Source organism: Salmo salar, chromosome 13, assembly GCF_965601325.2.
Source record: "Salmo salar chromosome 13, fSalSal1, whole genome shotgun sequence".
Classification (NCBI taxonomy): domain Eukaryota; kingdom Metazoa; phylum Chordata; class Actinopteri; order Salmoniformes; family Salmonidae; genus Salmo; species Salmo salar.
Genome location: NC_138303.1, coordinates 72,782,824 through 72,801,781, shown reverse-complemented (window position 1 = coordinate 72,801,781; position 18,958 = coordinate 72,782,824). Strand labels below are relative to the sequence as shown.

Genomic DNA, 18,958 nt, shown 5'->3' with positions numbered 1-18,958 from the left:
CTTGGCAAGTCAGTTAAGAACAAATTCTTATTTACAATGACGGCCTACCCCGACCAAACCCTAACGACGCTGGGCCAATTGCGCGCCGCCCTATGGGACTCCCAATCACGGCCGGTTGCGATACACACTGGAATCGAACCAGGGTCTGTAGTGACACCTCTTGCACTGAGATACAGTGCCTTAGAACGCTGCGCCACTTGTTGTTACACAACAACTAGGTAAGAGGGAATGTGCTACAAATATACCAACGGTAGCCTAGGTGGACTGTAGTAGTGGGAAGGTGACCCTTGGATACATCACAAGATGGCCGCCACCTTTGAATGTTGTTGACGTGAAGGAACGTTTGGAAAGATCGATTGATGCCCACTGTGATTTGATGCATCTTAGTAAAATGAAAGAATGTGTGTTTCAATCAGGGAAACTTGAAGGGAAATGGCACCAGCAAATCTATTGGTTATGGTTAGGTTAGGGTCAGGATTAGAGTTATGTGTTTGTGTCTGAAAAGTTGAAAAGTCATTGCTAAAGCTATCTGAAATCATTCAAAACCTATGAAAACAGTCCACCGGCATATGCTAATTTCAGACACACAAGTTGCAGCTAGTATTACAAACTGTCAGTCAGAACAAACGAAAGCAATAAAAACGGAGGAGAAAGTGACCCCTCCATTTCAGCAGATTCAAACACTATTTCTCAATTTCTTTACTTTCAAGCTGCATTTTCCTGCGGGGATGGGTAGTATTCATTCACTTTAATTGACATACATTTGGAATAAGGTATTTCAAATATTTTTGTGTATTCTGTCAGTGATATTTGAAAGGCTTGGTAAACATGGCATGTTTGAAGACTACGTTTTTGCCGTCACCGTCTCTCTGATGTGTCCCTGCCAGCCTCCCAGTCCTCCAAGTCCTCCACGTCTGTTGGAAAGTGTCTCTGGGCCCTCCTGCCGTGATGTTCTGATAGAACTCAGACAACAAGGAAAGCAGAGAGGGAGTGAGGAAGGGAAGCTGTCGGCCAATTTCCACCCACCTCCACAGATGTTAACACAGTGGTATCTGTCTGGCTGGACGAGGACAGACAGGCAAACAGTTGTGCGGCCGTGGGCGCACGTCACCATTCACGCCTGTTAGCACAACAGAAAATTATTTCTAACTCGATTTCACTCCCTCTCTCCTTCTCTCCATCCCCCTCTCTCTCTTTCTTTCTCTTTATTTCCCCTCATTTCATTAACCTGTTTGGTTGTGTCTCTCTCATCCTCGGGAAAAAAATGCTGCAATCACTCGCTCTCTGCACTCCTTTAACACTTCCCCCTGTTTTTCGCTACACTCTCAGGCAACTGAGCAGCATGACAAGTGACGAGGCTCTCTCCTCACTGCAAGCCTCAGCCCCAAGTTCTTATCAATGCAGCACCACTAGTCCGACTGAGAGAATGTCACTTTTGATTTCCCACTACAGTTATTGGTGGGGGGTCGAGTCGACTAATGAAGTAAATGGAAAATGCAACAGGGGGGTAGTCCTTGAGTTGAAAGTCTGTGTGCTGAACGTCCCTCCCTCCATCGGACCTCACATTGCGCCACTTTGTATGTTTGTTGATGTTTTGAGACTTGGACAGTGCATTTTCATCACTTATGTCCCTCATGTTTTTTTTTATTATTGAGTTTTGGTTTTATACAGTGCATTTGGAAAGTATTCACACCCCTTGACTTATTCCATTTTGTTACGTTACAGCCTTATTCTAAAATGGATTAAATTGTTTTTTTCCTCCCTCATCAATCTCTAAACAATACCCCATAATGACGAAGCAAAAACTGTTTTTTAGAAGTTTGTGTAAATTTATTTAAAAAAACATGATATATCATATTTACATAAGTTTTCAGACCCTTTACTCAGTACTTTGTTGAAGCACCTCTGGCAGTGATTACAGCCTCGAGTCTTCTTGGGTATGACGCTACAAGCTTGGCACACCTGTATTTGGGGAGTTTCTCCCATTCTTCTCTGCAGATCCTCTCAAGCTTTGTCAGGTTGGATGTGGATGGTCGCTGCACAGCTATATTCAGGTCTCTCCAGAGATGTACGATTGGTCCGGGTTCTGGCTGGGCTACTCAAGGACATTCAGAGACTTGTCCTGAAACCACTTCTGTGTTGTCTTGGCTGTGTGCTTAGGGTCGTTGTCCTGTTGGAAGTTGAAAATTCACCAAAGTCCTAAGCGCTCTGGAGCAGGTTTTCATCAAGGATCTCTCTGTACTTTGCTCCATTCATCTTTCCATCGATCCTGACTAGTCTCCAGGTCTCTGCCACTGAAAAACATCCCCACTGGATGAGGTTGCCGCAACCATGCTGCACCGTAGGAATGGCATTCAGGCCAAAGAGTTCAATCTTGCTTTCATCACACCAGAGAATCTTGTTTCTCATGATCTGAGAGTCCTTTAGGTGCCTTTTGGTAAACTCCAAGCAGGCTGTCAAGTGCCTTTTACTGAGGAGTGGCTTCCATCTGGCCACTCTACTATAAAGGCCTGATTGGTTGAGTGCTGCGGAGATGGTTGTCCTTCTGTAAGATTCTCCCATCTCCATAGAGGAACTGTAGAGCTCTGTCAGAGTAACCATCGGGGTCATGGTCACCTCCCTGATCAAGGCCCTTTTCTCCCAATTGCTCAGTTTGGCCGGGCTGTCAGCTCTAGGAAGACTTGGTGGTTACAAACGGCTTCCATTTAAGAATGATGGAGGCCGCTGTGTTCTTGGGGACCTTCAATGCTGCAGAAATGTTGGTACCCTTCCCCAGATCTGTGCCTCGACACAATCCTGTCTCAGAGCCCTACGGACAATTCCTTCCACCTCATAGCTTGGTTTTTGCTCTGACATTCACTGTCAACTGTAGGACCTTATATAGACAGGTGTGTGACTTTCCAAATCATGTCCAATCAATGGAATTGACCACAGGTGGACTCCAATCAAGTTATAGAAACGTCTCAAGGATGATCAATGGAAACAGGATGCACCTGAGCTCAATTTCGAGTCTCATAGCAAAGGGTCTGAATACTTATGTAGGTATTTGTTTGTTTTTATAAATTTGCTAGAATTTCTAAAAACCTTTTTCCGCTTTGTCATTTTGGGGTATTGTGTGTAGATTGATAAAAAAATATATATATTTAATCCATTTTAGAATAAGGCTGTAACGTAACAAAATGTGGGAAAGGGAAGGGGTCTGAATACTTTACGAATGGACTGTAGTTTTTTCTGTTTTAACTTGTGATGGGCTTGTTATTATTATCATGCCAACAGCATCCATAGGAGAGATGCATTGACACATTTGGACACCCTAACCTGAACCTTAACCATCCAGAATTAATCCCTTAACTTAGCTTTAAAAAAAATGATCTAGCTTGGTTTATGACAGGCTTAAAGGCAAACAAATGCACTGCCACTGGTATGAATTAATAATTTCCCCATCACAAATGTTTCATATTATTGCAGACCTGGGTTCAAATACTATTTGAAATAATTTCAAATATTTTATCTGTGCTTGATTAAGCTGGCTGGCTTCATGGACCAATACAATAGTCCCAGAACTGCAAACCCTGCCCATCTGGAAATCTAGATGGGGTAAAGCAAACACTACAAGTATTTAAAAAGTTTCAAATAGTATTTGGACCCAGGTCTGTTTCATTGTGTCTTTTGTTTTCATGGTTTACTCATTAGTTTCCTTGTCTGTCATGTATTTGTTTTCTTCATCCAGATGCCCCCACCACTACCCCTATACCCACTACAGCTACTACCACCACTCCCACCACCACAACCATCTCCCTCCCTGAAGCCACTGCAGGTACAGTATCACCTCCCACCACCTCCCTGTGTGTTTTGTGGTTGTGCGTGCGTTGTTTGTGTGCATATGCGATACCCTCATACCCACCAAACCCGACCCTCACCACAAACACCACCACTTCCACCATCCACACTGTGTGACTGCATGCGTATTTATGTGTTCTCATTCTACAGTTACCATTACCCACTGCAATGTGTGACCTGACACCCCCTAGTGCATGTCTGTGTGTGTGTGTGTGTGTGTTTGTGAGCGAACAAGAAAGAGAGTGTGAGGAAAAGAGATAAATATTTGCCGTCAGGCAGTCCTGATAAGATTCTGAGGAAGGATAATAATAACAGAGTCGCACTGGAGGGGCCAGGCCTAGGCTCCCTCCTCCCACTGCAGCGCGGGGTTGTCAATGGCACTCATCATCCGCCCGCTCGTGCCCATCACATTTCTCTCACTAAAATGTTCAGCCGCTCTCTCTTTCCCTCCTCTCTCTCGCTATCCTTTTCTTCTTCTCCCCCTTTCTCCCCCCATTCTCTCCCTCCCTCTCGCCCTCCCTCTGTATTCTCCCCCCTCTCCATCTAAAATATTCTAGGTGTATCAGATTGTTCTGGCAATTCTCACATAGAAACTTAGAGGGAAGGATGTTTGACATGTTTTTTACATTTGTATCACAATTCTTTTTATTTTTTAAAAGATGAAAGTGGACATTTTAGGCCCTATTTAGACCTATATATGCCTCCTGTAAGACCCTGTGATCTGTGAACCGTACATGATACAAACATCTTATGTGTGCACTCAAATATGGAGTATATCTAGATTTAGAAAAACAAATGTTCACATTCATTTATTCAACATAAAAATATGAATATCTAAAAAGTACCCTTTTTTATTTTGCTTATTTTTTTTTTCAAATGGAACCTTTATTTAACTAGGCAAGTCAGTTAAGAACAAATTCTTATTTACAATGACAGCCTACCAGGGAACAGTGGGTTAACTGCCTTGTTCAGTGGCAGAATGACAGATATTTACCTTGTCAGCTCTGGGATTCGATCCAGCAACCTTTCTAGTTACTGGCCCAACTCTCTAACCACTAGGCTACTTGTTTGGAACAATATACTCTTCAAACATGTCAAAATTCCAGAGTGGGCTCTTTGGTACTGTTAATGATATGACCCATTTTATACATAGAAATTGACATAATAGGTTATTAACCAATCACAGCCCTCCTTTAGGATTGCATTTTCAGCAAATCAGCAGCAGAGGGAGTTCCATTTGAATCCGTTTTCCCATTTACTGTGTTGGTGTTGCTCATAAAATAGATTATAATTTAGAATTAGCAGAGAGCCCACTCTGGAAATTCGATGTACTTCTATACTATATTGTTCCAAACATATGTCTTAAAATGAAAAGGGTGCTTTTGAGATAATGATATTTTTTATAAATGAATATGAAAAATTGTATTTCAGAATCTAGACATACTCCATATGTTAAAGCACACTGTTAGGAGTATAATGACACCATGATGTTGTCTGTATCATGTACGAGCTACGGATCGTAAGATCTTACAGGAGGCATGTATAGGTCTAAAAGTACCTAACATGGCCAAGCTCATCATTATGTTCAAAAAATGTGATACAAATGTAAAAAGCAAGACAAATATCATTCCTCCCAGTGAAGTTTATATGTGAACATTGACAGAACAATCTGAGGTAACAAAAATATTTTCGGCCTGTCCTGGCCTTGAATCGCCCCTCTCTTTCTCTCTCTCCCTCTCCTGTTGCTCCCACAAGCTTATCACGATCTGGGCTGTATCCCGCCCTGTCTGAGCCAGGGATTACATATCTCCTTTGTGTTTCCTGAGGGTTGACAATGCCGGCATATTTTCATACGCTCAAACAAAAGAGCGGAGACGGGGACAGGCAGACGACTCCCTTCTCTTCCCATCCAGCTATTCACATTCATGTCCTGTAGACAAATAGACTCGTCTTTCCCCAAATGAGGTGCATATCACTCTTAGGCAGCATTCACACAGGCAGCCCAATTCTTATCTTTTTTCCATGAATTGATGTTTTGATCAATCACATCAGCACTTTTTCAGAGCTAATCTATTTGGTCAAAAGACCAATTAGTGAGGGGAAAGAAATCTGAATTGGGCTTGCCTGTGTGACTGGAAAAGTTCAAGTCCCCTGCCACTCCTCAAAATACATTCGCAATCAACTTAGTCGCAAAGGCGATATATGCGGAAAGTTAACCGTCCCATGCGTCGTCATCAGATAACCTTCATGATGTGAATATCGGCACTGATGTTAGGATCGTTCATGGAATCCCACGTTTGATCCTATTTCCTGTTATACAGAATGCAGGTACAGTGATACATTTAGCTCTAATCTCTCCCCTGCCTTTCTTGTATTATCGTGTACCTGTTGCAATGAACAGGCAATATATTTCCTTTTTCTGTTACAACTCCTGTAATCTTGGCTCACCTCTCCTCAAAACCAGTTACTGCAGATTCAATGTCTGTCCTTACTATTGCTTTGGCTTACTTTAATGCCCCCCAAACTTGAATTGGTTTCTGTCTAGGAGAAACACTGACAAGGTACCAATGAGTCCTCTAGATCTGAGGCCGTATGTACCGAGCATCTCAGAGTAAGAGTGCTATTCTAGGATCAGTTTTGCCTTTTAGATCAGAATGAATGAATACTACTACATGGACAATGGGACCTGGTATTTGTAGGCTGTGAGTCAACCAGTTGATCTATAATTGATGTTAAAACAATCTGTTAAATTAGTTTTGGACATGGTTGTGGCCTGTCACTATGATCAACTGTGTTTCCTTTCTCAGTCCAAAAGCGTACATGTGACCCACCATCTGGATTCGGTCCTATGTAGCAAAATTTGAAATTGTGTTTTTTACATTGGATAAAAATAGAGACTCAGAGCTAGACAACTGTATATCATACACTGCAGTTAAGGAACGATGGGAAAGAAATTCTGCTTTGAAAGTTGACAAACCCCACTTTTGAGAAAATGGCCCTTGAATATTTTGATACACCTACTGGAGACCTCTTCTTTGTTCAGCATCATTCACACCCTCTTAAGCTTTAGCCCCACCCATCTATTCGAGGATACATGTGAGGCCATGTGCTAAACAGAGTGAGTGGTGGTGTAGTAAACAACCAAAGATTTCAAGTAGTAGCCTACAATCAGGAAAAACTCCAGGTAAAAATACTCTTTATCTAGTCCTTGGCCTATATCCTAAACTGACTTTGGTGCAGGTCATGTTGTTCTTCACATTACTGTCTCTGGTAAACACACACTATATCAAATAAAATATAAGTTTATTTGTCACATGCGCAGGATACAGAAGGTGTAAGTGGTACAGTGCATATTTGCATAGTGGCAATATCAAAAACAGAAAGTGTCCAGATAATTATTAGATGACGCTTACCCAGACACACTTGTCTAAATTGATGGTTCATGTGAAATAAATGCTGTAACGCTGTCCCGTGTGGCTCAGTTGGTAGAGCATGGTGTTTGCAACGCCAGGGTTGTGGGTTCGATTCCCACGGGGGACCAGTACGGAGAAAAGAATGTATGAAATGTATCTATTCACTACTGTAAGTCGCTCTGGATAAGAGCGTCTGCTAAATGACTAAAATGTAAAATGTATAACCACCATCTAGCTAAGTGGATTGGTCACTGTTGTTTAGACATGTACACATGAAATACAGTAAATGGCCGTAATCACCCCCAGACAAACCTGGCTGACTTGGTAGGTTGTGTAATCATCTGGCAAAGTGGAGTCTTTTGTTTGGACATGTAGCTAGCTAGCTAGCTAGCTAAACAATGAACCAGCATAATCTCAACTCGTACTACTACCAATACAAACTGATTGTCATAACTGTAGTATGACTATGCAGGTAGCTAAAGCTAACCAACTAGGTTCAATGCTAACTAGCTAGCTAACATTAGGCTATAACTAGCAATGCACATGGTTTTCTGATTCGAATAATATTACTACACAGATCATACTCGTAACATTAGATAGCGAACCGTCTAACTAATATTCGCTAGCTAGCGAACAGTATGCTTTAACTTGCAATGAAAACGACTGCAGACTGGAACCATTTAACTCCATTTTGTTTGTCCAGCATTGTGTCAAGTCACTCCAGTTCACACTGACCGTGGCGTGTCCAGATTTTTTTCTCAAAATGATCTGTCGATAGCACCTGCTAAATTCAGGGTATCAATGTTGTTGAGAAAAGTAGAACAACTTTTCTAGTTCTTGATGGCTAACGTTAAACCTTTCAAAAAAGCCACGGTAGAAAGGATTATCAACACATACTGATCAGGTCACTTTATAGACAGAAGCATGCTACATGGCAGACCAATCCAAACTCATCTCCCAGCATGTCCAGCCCATCCATTATCTCAACCAATCCTGGCCATCGTGAAGGTTCCCCCCTTTATCCATAGCTAAACCAACTAGGCTCATAATTGTATTCGTATTTACAGATGGAATACAAGTTTGTTATTAAGGTACATGAAAGTTCACATGTTCCAGAGGGCATTTCTGCCAGAAAAAATACACATTTTGTTCGAACTTTTAAGAAGTTCAAATGCCTCTCTGTGAAGTAGTGATGTGCGACATACGCCTAGCTTCCTGAAAAGGGTCACATGAGCATGACAACACAACACGATGATGCCACAAATCATTATTATTCAGCTACATTTAAAGTCAATTATCAGGTCAATACGACATCTTGGTTGCCATACTATTGTGGACTAAGTGCTCTATTCAATCCGTATTGTGGAAATTCAGTGTTACAGCAATGTTTCTGCGTTAGTGGAGACTGCATTCACGGTAAACGCTGCAGATGACGGCTCAATAGGAAATTACATTTACATTTCTATCACTCAATCTGTAACACTTCAGCAATACAGATTGAATAGAGCCCTAACTATAACCATTCAATTGTATTAGGTTTTCAACTTAGTGCCACATAAAGCCATTTGCGACGGCTAGTAAATTAACTTGCAATTGCAATTCTCCCTCTTTGTTCATAACAACTCTCATTGTCAGAAACTATTTGCTGAAGGCCATTTTCGGCATTGCAATTCCAAATCTTTGAAATGTGCATAAACAAAACAACACTTAAGGATGGCGTTTGAGCTGAGCAGCCCTGAGCTAGAAATGCTATGAACGTTTCTGACAGACCATTCTCAGCACATTTGGAACAAATCTACTGAGGCCGGGAAATCTTAGGCATTGTGCTCGATTATGCTGTGATTGGATTAAATGAAAAACCAAAGATCTAATGACATTGCTGATTGGATACACCTTCTACTCACATCAAACAAGTGAGTGTGTCTTAGTAGGCTTTGGCAGATTCATGTAATCTAGTATCGCAATTAGATAAGATAAGATGTATTATATTGTCCATTAACTTACATAGAAGAGAAATGTGTATTTCTGCTCACAATCCAACCCCCCAAGACACGGACACACATCGAAGGGCTTGACACATTGGGTCAGGTGCAGTGCAGCGCCCCTGGAGCAATTATAGACGTTAATGCACTAAACACTTATTGAGAATCAAGATTATTTACGCAGGAGTACAGTGACATCACACAAATTTCAAGAAGCAAAGTGTGATACTTTGCTTCTTGAATGTCCAATATCTTGAAAACTTGACTGCTGACATGCAAAACATTTTGGGACTGTATCAACACTGGACTAATGAAAATAGCAAAATATAGTTTTGAGAGGATTTTTCCATTACCTCTCTGGGGCGTTCCATTATTACTGTGTATTTAGATGTGAGGGAACAGTCTGTTATGGTCATAATCCGCTGTGCCGGCTGATTTCATTTCTCCACTGGCGCAGGTGCATAGCATATACAGTTGAAGTCGGAAGTTTACATAGACTTAGGTTGGAGTAATTAAAACTCGTTTTTCAACCACTCCACACATTTTTGTGGCAAGTCGGCTAGGACATCTACTTTGTGCATGACACAAGTAATTTTTCCAACAATTATTTACAGACAGATTAGTTCACTTATAATTTACTGTATCACAATTCCAGTGGGTCAGAAGTTTACATACACTAAGTTGATTGTACCTTTAAACAGCTTGGAAAATTCCAGAAAATGACGTCATGGCTTTAGAAGCTTCTGATAGGCTAATTGACATCATTTGAGTCAATTGGAGGTGTACCTGTGGATGTATTTCAAGGCCAAACTCAGTGCCTCTTTGCTTGACATCATGGGAAAATCAAAAGAAATCAGCCAAGACCTCAGAAAAACATTCTAGAACTCCACAAGTCTGGTTCATCCTTGGGAGCAATTTCCAAATGTTTGAAGGTACCACGTTAATCTGTACAAACAATAGTACACAAGTATAAACACCATGTAAAACGAGTCCTACATGAACCTGAAATGCCGCTCAGCAAGGAAGAAGCCACTGCTCCAAAACCGCCATAAAAAAATCCAGACTATGGTTTGCAACTGTACATGGGAACAAAGATCGTACTTTTTGGAGAAATATCCTCTGGTCTGATGAAACAAAAATAGAACTGTTTGGCCATAATGACCATCGTTATGTTTGAAGGAAAAAGGGGGAGGCTTGCAAGCCGGAGAACACCATCCCAACCGTGAAGCACAGGGGTGGCAGCATCATGTATTGGGGGTGCTTTGCTGCAGGAAGGACTGGTGCACTTCACAAAATAGATGGCATCATGAGGATGGAAAATGATGTGGGTATATTGAAGCAACATCTCAAGACATCAGTCAGGAAGTTAAAGCTTGGTCGCAAATGGATCTTCCAATTGGACAATGACCCCAAGCATACTTCCAAAGTTGTGGCAAAATGGCTTAAGGACAACAAAGTCTAGTTATTGGAGTGGCCATCACAAAGCCCTGACCTCAATCCTATAGAAAATTTGTGGGCAGAACTGAAAAAGCGTGTGCGAGCAAGGAGGCCTACAAACCTGACTCAGTTACACCAGCTCTGTCAGGAGGAATGGGCCAGAATTTACCCAACTTATTGTGGGAAGCTTGTGGAATGCTACCCGAAACGTTTGACCCAAGTTAAACAATTTAAAGGCAATGCTACTAAATACTAATTGAGTGTATGCAAACTTTTGACCCACTGGGAATGTGATGAAAGAAATAAAAGCTGAAATAAATTATTATTATTCTGACATTTCACATTCTTAAAAAAAAATGGTGATCCTAACTGACCTATTACTGGGAATGCTTACTAGGATTAAATGTCAGGAATTGTGAAAACTTTGTTTAAATGTATTTTGCTAAGGTGTATGTAAACTTCCGACTTGTATATCATAGGCAGTAGCGGCAAACAATCTAGCAGAGGTTACGTGGGGTAGAGGCCACTTAGTTTATCAAAAATATATTATATTTCTGTCTATAGGGGGACTGGAATGGGGTTATACTGCAATTTTATTGAAATCTATTAAAGCTCCAATGCCAGAATAAAGTACTCGGTGGCTTCAGGTGGTGGCATTTAGAGATGACTAAATTGCCATTTACACTGCAAAATAAATGGCTAAATGGAAGGACCTTGCTCATTACACTCTTAGAAAAAAAAGGTGCTATCTAGAACCTAAAATGGTTATTTGGCTGTCCCCATAGGAGAACCCTTTGAAGAACTCTTTTTGGTTCCAGATAGAACCCTTTTTGTTCCAGGTATAACCCTTATTTCCACAGAGGTTTCTATATGGAACCCAAAAGGGTTATACCTGGAACCAAAAAGGTTCTCCTATGGGGACAGCCGAGGAACCCTTTTAGAACCCTTTTTCTAACAGTGTACCATCCGTACTGGGGAGAGATGTCATTAATTTCTATTTGTTGTGCCTCTTTTTTTGCCCTATAAAACAGCTCCGAAATGTATGTTTATCGATATTTTGCCATCTATTTTTTTGTGCAAATTTTTATCAAAGGCCAAATCTTGCTACCATTTTCTCTGTATGTCTCCATTTATACCCGCATCCCTCCCTCTCATTCTTCCTACCAAATATTTATTTCTGCTTCCCTTATTCTTTCCCTCCCTCTTTGTACTGTTTCCCTCCATTTCTCCAGATCCCTTATTCTTTCCTTCCATCTCTTTCTCTATCTCTCTCAGTCAGAGGCAAAGAAATAGCTTTTCCTCTTGACATGCAGTGTTTGTGCTGGCCCTGTCCTCAGGGCAGGCTGTTGTCCTTTTGGTAGTCAGGGGCAACAGTAGTTATTGTCATCTCTAATGCGGACCCACTCCTGCAGAGCGGAAGAAGGTTGAATCTATCTGTTTGGTGAAGTCCACAGATACCAAGACACAGAGTCATCTCTAGCACACTCACTACGTCTATCTTCCCCTCTCTCTCTCCATATACCGCTCTCGCTCTCTCTCTCTGGATCCCTCTCTCCTACTCTCTTTCTCTCTCTCTCCCTCCCTCTCTCTCCTTCCCTCCATTTCTCTACCTCTCACCCTCCCTCCCCTTACTCCCTCCCTTTCTCTCTCTCAGATTGAATACAGTATATGACTAATGATGTACCAAAGTGAGACGTCACAGAATTACACCCCAACCCAGAAACGGAAATAGACTCTCGTAAAGCAGCATTTGGGAGACGTACAACAGAAAAAGCCATTAATAAAATGTACCCGCACTAATAAAAACAATTGTGTATTACGAGCCCTAGCCGCCACCGCCTGTTAATTGATGAAAATACATAAACAGAGATGGCAACCAATTCATTTTACCCCTCCCCCCAAATATACTTTTTTTTCGTCAAGGCTTAAATTGCAAAACACCATCTGGTAAACTGATTTTGGAATTGAACAAATGAGGCCCTCGCCTGCACAAGCTCTTGCGAGATAGAGTAGTCAATTTCTCTGCCTGTCTTGATTCCTTCCAGCGGCATAAAGCAGGGACAGAGAGGGATGGCTCACCGGCAGAGGATAGGCTAATTCACTAAAGGTCAATTGTATTCCCACGGGGGAAAACAACAACTGCAGTCGTGTGATACACCGCTCAGAGAGAGCATCCCGCAGAATTTATTAGGCTTAGCATCATGCAAACACAGAAATGCGGCAAATACGTCTTCTTTATGTAGAGGTATATTGTTATTGGAGGCCATGATTGTGCTCCACGATGGCTCCAAGAAGATGGGACTCATAAAGTAGGCTGGGAAAGGTAATCAGCTAGCTAGCCCTGAATCACCTACGACAGTGAATGTTGTGTGTGTGTGTGTGTGTGTGTGTGTGTGTGTGTGTGTGTGTGTGTGTGTGTGTGTGTGTGTGTGTGTGTGTGTGTGTGTGTGTGTGTGTGTGTGTGTGCAAAAGCATTGGTATATTTCTGTTGTGTTTACACCTTGATTTTGAAAGGAGATTATCGGTCATAACAGAGCACTGCAAGTCAAGTTTATTTAAATACAAACTATTGGTACGTTGATGATAAATATAATCTGTGGCCTAAGCAATGTAATTCTGTAGTGATTACTGTACCTGCCACCCACTAACAGAATATATCATAGTATCCTCATTTAGATTATGAAAAAATAGCTCGGTGGGTAAACACTGATTGCTGTTCACAGTGAGTAAAATAACACTCCCTACACTGGAGCAAAATAAAATAGGTGCATAAACGGAATTTACCCTCAACTACACCACTGATTCTGACTCTTGGGGCCGGTTTCCCATGCAGATCTAGAGCTCGATTCAATCTGTATCGCCAAAGTTCAGTGCTATAGCGCAATTTAAATTTAAAGGCAATGTTCCCGCGTTCACAGGGACTCCATTCATGGTAAACGCTGCATATGTCTGCTCAATAGGAAATTACCTTTACATTTCAAGCGCGCTGTTGCATGATCTAACTGTGACATTGTACTTCTACAGTACAACCACTGTGGTTCTAGTGGGGATTATCTTCTCTGTACTGTCAACCAGAACAGACTTTGCAGAGATAGTGCAGTGGCATTATCAGTAAAACTTTAACAGGTGTCCTCATGACAAGATGACTACTGAAGCTACAGTATGTCACATTTTGCCACGAGGAGCTTGTGGGGAACCATAGCAATTAGCTGGGAAGCTCCGTGCCCATTGTCACGTCTGCTGATGTCAATAAGGACGCGAGTGTCTCGGGTGACCTACGACACGAGGCGAGAGAGAAAGAGAAAAGGAAGGAGGGCCGCACCGGGGGCTGGCAATAGCTCATCAGTAAACATATTGACCAGCCGGCGCAGCTGCCACAGCCAAGTAATGGGGTTAGCAGACATCCAGGGGCCACCGATGATTGAGGGTTGCAGAGACGGGTGCTTTATTGTACTGCTTGATTTGAATGAGCAGCGGTATATTACTGCTGTATAGCAGCACATCCCTAGCGGAGCCCCTTGAGCAACCCCTCCAGCTGTCTTAGGAGGACTGCTTAGTGCCCGTCCCTCCCAAAGACATTTTGCTAGGCCTCAAATAGAGGCTGTGATGTTGTATTATGTCTTAAAATGTAGATTGAGAAAGAAGGTAAAAACCCCTACTTGACTGTGCAGACGTTTGATTCCCTCTCTGCTCTTCATGTCTACTCGTTTCAGGACTGTTCTTGAACCACAGCGTCTTTCTCCTCCCTCCTTCCTGAGGACACGCAGTGTACTCCTATTTGATAACTCCTGCTGTCAGTTGTACCAGTGGTGATCTGGCCTACAAGCAGCCCGATAGAGGGAGTGCTAGGAGCCGTCTGTGTAGAAGTAGCAGCTGCAAAGAAGCGGTAGTTAAAAAGCGAGCAGTGAAATGGCCCCTCTTCCCTTTTACAAGGTTGGAATCTATTTTAAAGAGCAAGCTGAGGTGCTCAAGCGATTATGCTAAAGAACTGTCATCCTAGCTGGAGCCCTGTGGCATTACTTAACAGGACTACAGTGCGTTTCTTCTGGAGGACCATAGGAAAAGCAGGCCCTCCGAGGCCTGGCTCTCCCCGCTGAGAGGGACATGATTTAGGCTCGCTGTTTGAGATATCTCCCTGTTCCCTGGTCCTTTGGCAATATGAGGGAGGTGAAGCGTTAACTCCCATGTCCCTGGTGGTTTGATGTGTAGAAGTGTTGAGATGCCTGCACACCCTGGTAGAGGTTTTCACGGGTCTTCCCGAACCGAAACTTTTCCCTTGGGTCCGGGTCGGGTTCTGTTTGATTGTCATTGGGTCTTGGATCTACGTAACTACAGCTGATAGACCCGAGTGGACACAAATGGACCCGACTACGACTCTGCATAGCCTATAGCAGGACTCTCCAGCCCTGTTCCTGGGGAGCTACCTTCCTGTAGGTTTTTGCTCCAACCCCAATCTAGCGCACCTGATTCTAATAATTAGCTGTTGATAACCTGAATCAGGTTCGTTACAACTGGGATTGGAGTGAAAACCTACAGGATGTTAACACTCCAGGAACAGGGTTGGAGAGCCCTGGCCTGTATCATATTTATTTGACATTAATAAGGTGAATTTATGGACTTGTAGAAGGTCTACATGAGAGGTAGTGAGAAGAGATATGTGGAAAGCTAGGGAACACCTCCCTCCACTCACCCTCTCATGTCTACAGTAGATAAGAAGGGGAAACATGGGAAGTCTGTTTACATACAGCTCTGGAAATGCATCTAGCCCCAACTTAACTGTGACTGAGATGGAGGTGTCTAACCTCTTTCAGAATAAAATATGTTTGATACCTATGTTGTCGTTGTGTTGTCTGGAATTGAAACATTGCATTATGCAAGGTGTTCACGTGATTTCCGATGCACTAGCTAGTATCTGTGTTCGTTGACAGGTTTCTCAACAACAATCTAGCTTTGGTTGGGTACAGACCTACTTTGATAAAACAGTGAGAAACCATGTTACCTGACAGGCTGCTTTGATTGGCAAGCAGACATCTCCCTGCGTTTCTAAAATCAGCCGAGTCCTCCGAGGCAGGTGTTTCATCTCAGGAAGACACAGGCCTGCGTCCCAAATGGCACCCTATTCACTATATAGTGCACTACTGCAGTATATAATGCCATTTGGGACTCAGATTGGTCCCCCTGCTCCCATCTCCCTCTACTCCGACACGGTGGAGCACAGTCAACACATATCTCCTTTGTTTCCTAAGATTTCGGATAAATGCAAAGGAAACTGGTAAACTGTGCCCAAAATCATCAAAAGACCACAATCGGATTATATCAAGATTTCGATTTAATCTCCCTGGAGAGGGAGCGGGATGTGGAGTTACGCCCCACTCTTGCAGAAATTGACATTGCAAATGGGGTTACCACATAACAAGCCTTACAGTTTCCTGGATCTCGAGGTCTGATAAAGCTGAAGTGAGGTAAAGGGAAACAACCTTTGCTTGTGTCCCCACAATGGCACTCCATGGGGACAATGACAATGATGTTTTGTTAATTGGACTAATTTGCGATAGTACATTTTGGATTTACAACAGAAAAACAAATGGGCTTGTTTTTATATTGATCCATCATGGATACTTATAGTTAAGGGAGAGAGAATAAGTTAAATAAACAGCAAATTCAAAGTGCCTGTTTTATCCTCCAATGTCCTCTGCAAACCACATTTATTTTATTGAAATACTCTTGATGTCATTTTATCATAAAAACAAATACTGAAATATAAACAATGAATAAAGGTTTTCATATGCAGTGCTTTTATACTGTGCAACAACAGATATTTTCTCTGCTGAGGAACCAAGTCACCAAGAAAGATATATATTTCACAACTCAAAGGTCCTATGGGTAATATGCGTGCCCTGTACCATTGCGGTTTGTCACATCAAGGTTAGTATGATTGCATTTGACAAAGGTTATTTCTGTGGTTTTTATTGAGATTCCCTAAGTCATATCATATTGATCAAAATATGCACAGCCATACCGAAATCTGCCCTTTGTAAATGAAATGTAAAATGTTTTCCCCAGCTCCCCACAGTCACACATTGGCCTTCAACATAATGCAGGAGTGTGTGCGGTTGTATTTTATTGATGAGCTGTCGTGTACCATGTGAACGCTGTCTACGCCGCCACGATTGCTGCCGTCCTCCCATAAGCGGCAATGTGCTCCCCTCACAGTTTGATGTCCAATGTGTGTGTGTTGTGTTTTATCTTTGCACTACTTTGGTTCCCTTTGATTTCCCTTAAGCCTTGTGTCTTAGTCTTTGTCATGTAATGGTCTCTGAATGCTTGCTTATGGGTTCCATTTGTTTTCTCCCTCCCTCCCTCCCTCCCTCCCGTCCCCATTTCTCCTTTTTTTGCATGCCACGTTCCTCCTGTTCCCTCCCTCCACCACTACTGTCCCTCCGTCCTTGTGTGCTCAGACACTACGCCCAGCACTGAACCCGCAGCACACGGTTGGTATCTCTTCCCAACTCTTCTTTTTCGTCTGCCCGCCACAGCATGCCCCACCGCAGCATGACACCTGATAACCAGCGCTGTTTTAAACTTCTCGCTCTCCTTTTGATTACCCTACTGTACTGACTGCCACACTGTGGATGAATGCCTCCTGTACAAGAAACAATGATTTGTTACTGTGTCCGTCTGTCTCTGCTTGTTTGTGTCTGCATGTGCGTATTTCTGTCTGTTTGTACATCTATTGCTTAATCCCAAAACATCCCCTAGCCTTTAAACACTTAAAGAATCAGAAGGGTATAGCCAACATGGTAATAGCTCAACTTTGCCCTCTGATAGGCTAGGTGGAATTTTGCCAGCATTGCTTACACATTACTGTGTAGGCCCAATTCCCCTTTAAGAAAGGAATTAGGCGTCAATTTGGAATTGGGCATTTGTATGACTAACCTGCTGGTCCTTTTAGCCAGTTTGTCCTTTTAGCTAACTCCTCTCTGTGTTTGTTCCTTGTCATGCCATACATGACAATTTATATCATACCTCCCCTGTTATTGTAATAGTGAGATGTTAGCATGTCTTGGAGGTATGATATAAAATGTAACCTCCCCTGTTATTGTAATAGTGAGAGGTTAGCATGTCTTGGGGGTATGATATAAAATGCTAACCTCCCCTGTTATTGTAATAGTGAGATGTTGGCTGGGCTCCCTGCCTGTGCCATTAAACCCCTACAACTCATCCAGAACGCCGCAGCCCGTCTGGTGTTCAACCTTCCCAAGTTCTCTCACGTCACCCCGCTCCTCCGCTCTCTCCACTGGCTTCCAGTTGAAGCTCGCATCCGCTACAAGACCATGGTGATTGCCTACGGAGCTGTGAAGGGAACGGCACCTCCATACCTTCAGGCTCTGATCAGGCCCTACACCCAAACAAGGGCACTGCGTTCATCCACCACTGGCCTGCTGGCCCCCCTACCTCTGAGGAAGCACAGTTCCCGCTCAGCCCAGTCAAAACTTCGCTGCTCTGGCACCCCAATGGTGGAACAAGCTCCCTCACGACGCCAGGACAGCGGAGTCAATCACCACCTTCCGGAGACACCTGAAACCCCACCTCTTTAAGGAATACCTAGGATAGGATAAAGTAATCCTTCTAACCCCCCCCCCCCCCCCCCCCTTAAAAGATTTAGATGCACTATTGTAAAGTGGTTGTTCCACTGGATATCATAAGGTGAATGCACCATTTTGTAAGTCGCTCTGGATAAGAGCGTCTGCTAAATGACTTAAATGTAAATGTAAATGTATACCATGACAACACAAGAAGAGTTGGCTACAGCACATACAGAATGGGTCCAGTCTATTGTATGACTATCCATCCTTCATGTGTCTATGTCTGTCCGTCCATCCGGCCGCCTGTCTTTCTGTCTGTTAGTGTGTATTTGTGTTAGAAATCCTCGCCAGTACATTTTAATTAAAAAAAACACCCCTTTTGGGTTTAATCAAAATGGCCACTCTTAATTGAACACCAGATAATATCTCCATGACAACACATGAGTGTGCATAAGTACTTGTTGACATTTGCCTCCAGTGTTCTCATTTTGCGCACAAAAGTAATAAATATTGACCTGCCTCAAAAAAAAAAAAAACATGAATTTAAATGATGTCTAAATGGCTGGTTTTGTAAGGTGATAGATCACCTGGTACTCAGACGACGTAGTTCAGTTTGCCAGATAATTACCGCTTGGTTTCTGTCCACATGGGCCACAAACAGCAGACTATTCATAGACCTCAGAGGACAATACATTTTTGT

General features: G+C 42.7%; 1 protein-coding gene across 4 annotated transcripts in view; it reads left to right on the top strand.

Annotated features, from left to right (window-relative positions):
• cadm1a (cell adhesion molecule 1a) overlaps positions 1–18,958 on the top strand; it is a 431,584-nt gene that overhangs the window by 384,615 nt on the left and 28,011 nt on the right. For 2 of the 4 annotated variants that reach the window (XM_014137379.3, XM_014137378.3), the window contains 2 exons: positions 3,731–3,817; positions 17,131–17,163. The exons of 1 other annotated variant lie outside the window; for it this stretch is intronic. In XM_014137379.3, coding sequence (XP_013992854.1) covers positions 3,731–3,817; positions 17,131–17,163 — 120 coding nt within the window. The remainder of the gene's footprint in view (positions 1–3,730; positions 3,818–17,130; positions 17,164–18,958) is intronic. One more of the 4 variants, XM_014137380.3, reaches the window with a different exon arrangement.